Consider the following 6301-nt stretch of genomic DNA (forward strand, 5'->3'; position numbering starts at 1 on the left):
AAGCAAGAAAACTGAGCTCAACAAAGAAACTCCGACCTCAGACCGCGAAAATCGGGCTTGCATTCACACACTTGTAACTTTTTGTGTATGAACACAAAAGTCGAACGAGAATCGTGGTGAAAAAGTGCGAAAATGAAAATTGACGAAGGAAAGACAAAGGGAACAGAAAAACAAAGCGTCAACTTCATTTTATTTTTTTTTCTTACAGTGTTTGTGGCGTGTTGTGTCTCGCCTTGTTTAATATTAAATTACTATATACATTGACCTATTATATTATTATCATAGAGATAATGAATAATCTGGGCAACCTTGGCTCTCAGAGCTGGTTGTTCTTCACAGTATTCCTAAAAGTTTTAAAAATAATAAAAAGAAAAAAAGGTCAAAATCTTTTTTTAAGAATACAAAAACTTCACACACGACTTACCTGAATTGCCTTCAAACAATCCAACATAGAATCATCGCTTTTTATATAATTTGAAACAACCATACCCAAGCGACTCAATACCTGATTGATGGCACTTAAGACATTTGTTGTTGTTGCCTCTTTAATTGGATCTAAACTGAATACCGCTTTGACGATATTGAAATTTACTTCCTTTAAAGACATATTGTAGACATAGCGAGATGAGTTGATTTCAAGAATCAAGAAATCCGGATTGGATTTGAGTTGAATTCCACGTGCCAAAGAGTCCAAGACTTCGGATAAAAATACTGTAGATGAGGTGCATGGAAGAAAGGAGCCACGCTATGATTAGCAGGAATATAGTTTCTATTGGTACAAGGTGATTACTATTTGCATCATCAGGTATTGGAGAACCTTGGTGTGAATCATCATCTTCGTCACTGGTTGTTGAATTGTAATCGCTTTCGTCCGCATTGATTAGATGTGATAGTCTCATCATTTTTGGAATTTCTGTTTTTGTCGATTGCGTTGGTAATTCATCTTCTGAATCGGATGCGAAGAGCTCTTCTGTGTCGTTGTTGAGGATGTAAACTTTGTCTCCGATTTTTTCTGTTTCATCTGTGTAAAAACTAAATGGATGATTCAATTCATCATAAATTCTTTTTTAATAACTTACCATTTTCCCCATGAGCTTTTTTAACAAGAACTTTCTCTATATTCGACTTCTGTGGAATAACACAACCATCGCCAACCACCGAACCCAAGATAATTGATGATTTAGCTCCGATTTTCGCTCCAGGCTCCACACCACAAAAACTTTTTGGCTGTTCGGGCGAGGGCATTTTGACGTCCTTCCATCCAAAACGATTCCACGATTGCATCTGAAAAAAAAAGAAACAAAACGAAAATTATTTAAAAAGGAACATTTAATTTTTTTTAATAACTTTCGATTAATAATAAATTGAAATAAAAAACATTTTAAAATACTTTTTTTTTCGAAAGAATTCTTTTCTTCCAAAACGTCAAAAAGTAGACTTCAAAAAAGACAGGTGCTACTCATTTTTATAACAAAAATATGTAGATGGCCATAGTTTCTATGTACAAAAATGGTAGTTCAAGCCATCTGACGGAAGATGTCGCTACGCTAACTGAGTTCTATTTACCACTTTCTTCCACAGGCGCTAGTAATCATTGAACCACATTTTCAAAAATTTTGTATGGAAACTAGAATCAACTAGCAGTCCATATATAATAGGTCAATGACTATATATAATATGGGATCATTTTAAGCCAAAAAAAGAATTCATCGATAAAATATGGATGAGTGTGCTCGCGCAGTGATTTTTTAAATAATAAACTAATCATTTTGTGTTTTTCTTAGGAAATTTTCATCGACAGCCTGACGCCACCAGCACCCACATACATTCAACATCCACAATTTGTCGAATTACATCGAGTTCTCCTGCCGCTCGCCTTCACCAGAAAATAATTATAAAAATTGTGTTTGTGAAAATAAAATAAAGAAAAGAAAAAAAAAATAAAACAGTTTCAGTGAAAAAAAAACAAAATTAGTGGTGTGCGTGGTTTATCGGTTTTTGTACGTTTTTCGTCGGTATTCTAAACAATTAAGAATTCGGTAGCTGACATTGGTCGCCAAAGTGTCATGTTTTGACAATCTGGCGACCAATGTTCGGATCCAATCAGTTCGGAATATATTACCTTTTTATGTGTACTGTGCGTCGTGTTCGTGTCCGCCAAAGGTTGCACAAAGTGGTGGTGGAGTATTTTTGTTGAGGAGATGCTGATGTGAGGTTGAGGTGTGTCTGAGTGGTAAACGTACGAAATTTGATATTTAACTTTTCTGCAATGGTGGTGATAAAGGCTCCAGTTGTGAATAGTATTAGCTTTTGTTGTTTTTTGGATAGTTTTAAGCAAATCCAATTTAGTGAACATGTTGAAATTATAAACAGGCGAGTTTTTGGCTGAGTTGGATGCAATATCCGCGTATTCGTTTCCTAGAATACCAACGTGTCCAGGAGTCCACATCAGTTTCGTGTTTTTTGAGGATTTTCCAAGCTGGTATCTTATATCGAATATAATGTCGGTGTTGTTGTTGGGGTTGTTTACGGCGTTAAGTACTGAGATGCTGTCAGAACATATGATGTACTTCTCGTGGCTATTCGTTGTGGTTTTTGTGGCTTGAAGTATGGTGAATACCTCCGCTGTAAACACCGAAGTGAAATCCGGTAGATTACCAATGGAGGCTATAAAACCATTTTCATACACCACTGCAAACGAAGTGTTGTTACTTGTTTTTGAGCCATCCGTGAAGATAAATTTCCATCCGTCCCTTAAATCGGAAGAAACGGCTGAGAAGAGTTGTTTATAAGCACTTTTGCTGGTGGTTGTTTTTGTGTGTTGGGCTAAGGTTAATATCACGCATTCTCTATTGATGGACCATGGAGGATATCGTGGGGTAGGAATACTCTTTTTGTAGGCAGATTTGATTGGGCTGCTTTGGCAAGAATCGTGGCGATGGCAGAAGGTATTCTTTATGGCACTTTAAGCTTGAGTGCATTTTTAACCCTAGAAAGCTAACCTTCGTCGATTTGACGATTTTGATTTTTCGGAAAAAGGAGCTTCCGATTGCATTTTTAATTCGTGTAACCCGTTTGTAAAAAAATCCTTTTTTTGCTTTTTCTGTCAAAAAAATAACTACTTATCATGAATTATTTAACTTCACAGAAATTAGTTAATAACTTTTTCTTAACAGCGCGGTTAAAAATAACTTCGTCGTTTTGACGAATGGTTAGCTTAAACGTACTACAAAATAAGGTTAGCTTTTAAGGTTTAACATCGTTATCAATGATGGAGTTTTTGGTGAATACGAGTTTGGCTAGAAGTTTGTCGGTGATAGCGTCTCTTCGTTCCTCAATGGTGGGCAGTTCAGCTTCTGCAAGTATGTTTATAATGGGACTACTTGGGAAAGCGTTTCTACTTCTTCTTGCTGCATTGTAGTAAGAAGGTTTGATTATTTTTAGAGTTGATTTAGGAGAGTGTATATATATATATATATATATATATATATATATATATATATATACAACCCATAATCAATTTTACTTAAGACTAACATTCTAATAGTGTGCGTTAAAGAGTTTATATGCATATACCTTTGTTTATGCTAAATATCTAACGATGTTAGTCCTAACAGCTAGCGATTTTTTAAGTTCTAGACAGTGTGTATTCCAGGTGTATGTTGTGTTAAAATACTTAACACAGCTTAATTTGTTAACATTTTCGATTACTACAGTCTAAAATTTCATTAAGGGCTAATTCAAATAGGAATTTACTTTTATTTACATCATTGAATTTGCATAAAATATATATATATATTTTTTTTTTTATAATAAGCGCGCACTAAAGGGATTAATGTACCCTTAATATGATGAACACAGTGCGAGCATTAGGAGAATAGGGAGGGATTTAAAAGGAGATACCGATGAACATTAGTTTTGAAGTTCTGAGTTTTGAAATGGGATGGGAAAGCAGAGGCGGGTAACGCGTTCCACATTCGTGTAGTGCGGATGAAGAAAGAATCTCTGTATTTGACGGTACGTCCGAAGTTGGACTCTAGGGTAAACTGATGAGCATTCTTTAAAGCGCGAGTATTACGGTTGAATTGTTTCAGGGGAGGAATGCAACTAGCTATTTCATCGGAGCACTGCTTATAAAAATAACGATGGAACAACGTGACACATGAGACGTTACGACGGTGCTCAAGAGACGTAATTGTATCAGTTATTGACCTATCACCTATCATTTTTATAGCTCTATTTTGTATTCTATCCAAGAAACTCAACGAGGTTATTGGAGCACCTGCCCAGATGTGGGAGTTATATTCAAGCTTTGGACTAATGTACGCCTTATAAATAATTGCTAGATCCGACGGGGAGAAAAATTTCTTGCATCTTCGGAGGAAACCTAAACATTTCGCAGCGGATTTAGCGGTGTCAAATATGTGTTCATTCCACAGGAGGTGATTTGTAATGCACATACCGAGGATGGAAAGCTTTTCGGTTTCCTCGATGCAAGTACCACTCATGGATAGTGGCATGGGAGACATGTTCCACTTTAAAGATAGTAAGCAGCATTGAGTTTTGGAAGCATTAAATTCTACGCGATTTCTTATTCCCCATTGGACAATGCTATTAAGATCAGAATTTAATGAGCTTATCATATTTAGCCGTTCAAGATCCACTTCCGAAGAACTTGGGCGAGAATCAGGAAACGAATATGAAAAACTGAGGGTACTATCATCTGCAAAACAGTTGAGTGGATTAGAAGTTTCAGACAGGAGATCATTTATAAAAATGAGAAAGAGAGTCGGAGACAGAAACAGAACGGAGCCCTGTGGCACACCAGCATTTATTTTGTGGGTTTCAGACTTGAATCCATCCAAAACGACTTGTATTGAACGGTTCGAAAGGTAATTTCTAATCCAACGAAGAAGAGATTCATCGACGCCAAAAGCACGCATTTTCGAAAGAAGAGCTTGATGCCAAACTCTATCAAATGCCTTTGAAATATCAAGTGCAACAATCTTACTTTCTCCAAAACGATGTAAAGATTTGTTCCACTGCTCAGTTAGATAAACTATCAGATCACCAATGGATCTGTTGCTACGAAAGCCATACTGTCGGTCATTAAGAAGCTTCCGTTCCTCAAGATATTTCTTAAGTTGAATCAACGTTTCCATGACCTTGGAAAGAAGGGACGTAAGTGCGATCGGTCGGTAGTTTGAGGGTGAGGAGGATTCGCCTTTTTTAGGGATAGGCTGGACAAATGCTGTTCTCCATCTTATCGGGAAGAGACCAGTAGAATAGGACAGATGAAAAAGCTTACGCAGTGGTTTTGCCAGCGTGGAAGAACACCTCTTCAGAACGATGGGGGGGATACTATCCGGGCCAGCGGATTTGTGTATGTCAAGATCTTTAAGAACTCTTGCTACTGTACGAGTGCGAAAGAAGATTTGTCCCATGAATCCGTTTACGCGCTCAAGTACTGGTGGAGTCATGACACAATCAGGCAATGTTGAGTTGGCAGCGAACTGCCTCGCAAGTAGGTTAGCTTTGTCAACAGAGCTAACAAATGGAGTGTCATTGAAGACGAGCGTTGGAACCGACGACGGGGTAGTGTTGCGAATATTTTTTACAAATGACCAAAAATTTTTACTACCTTTGGGACATTGTAGTATTTTTTGCCTTAATTCTTGATCATGCAAAAATTTGGTTCGTCGAATATGGGCGTTGCTGGACTTTCTAGTCTGTTTGAACTTTTTTCGGTTTTCCTCAGTGGGATTGGCTTTAAAGCATCGAAAGCTTGCCTCTTTAACCGTGATAACCTCTTTGCAGCTCGAATCAAACCATGCATTCTCTTTCGGTTTGATTGTTTTAACCCTATTCGGGATAAAATTTCTCATTCCGGAGAGAATTAAATTTGTTATCATATCAGCACTGCAATCAACGTCACTATCGAGGAAGCATAGCGACCAGTTAAAGTTTTTGAAGAATTCGTTGAGTCCCTCCCAGTTGGCTTTCTCGTATTGCCAAACGGTTCTTCTTGGTGCTTTTTCTTTAACTGGGTTTGTTAGACACGAGAAATTCGCTGATATGACACAATGGTCTGATGTGCCTAGAGGCGATAATACACTAACAGTGTATTTATCGGGGTCAGAGGTAAGAAACAAGTCTAGAGTGTTTTCAGCTCGACCATTAACGTCCGATATTCGAGTCGGCTCGTCGACAAGCTGAGTTAGGTGGTTTAACTCAGCAAAGATCTCGGCATACCTTCCTTAGGGTGTGTTCTGGCCAGAAAAGCGAAGCCGCAAAGAATTGT

General features: G+C 37.6%; 1 protein-coding gene across 1 annotated transcript; it reads right to left on the minus strand.

Annotated features, from left to right (window-relative positions):
* Positions 1-207: 207 nt before the first annotated feature.
* Positions 208-1580, minus strand: LOC129914503 (translation initiation factor eIF-2B subunit epsilon-like). The gene is made up of 5 exons (XM_055993800.1): positions 1391-1580; positions 1080-1284; positions 791-1021; positions 425-711; positions 208-344 (listed from the first exon to the last, which is right to left on the minus strand). Exons 2-5 carry the CDS (start codon positions 1282-1284, stop codon positions 252-254), a joined length of 816 nt encoding a protein of 271 aa, XP_055849775.1. The 5' UTR covers positions 1391-1580; the 3' UTR covers positions 208-251.
* Positions 1581-6301: the final 4721 nt, after the last annotated feature.

This window comes from Episyrphus balteatus, chromosome 3 (genome assembly GCF_945859705.1).
Source record: "Episyrphus balteatus chromosome 3, idEpiBalt1.1, whole genome shotgun sequence".
Lineage (NCBI taxonomy): Eukaryota > Metazoa > Arthropoda > Insecta > Diptera > Syrphidae > Episyrphus > Episyrphus balteatus.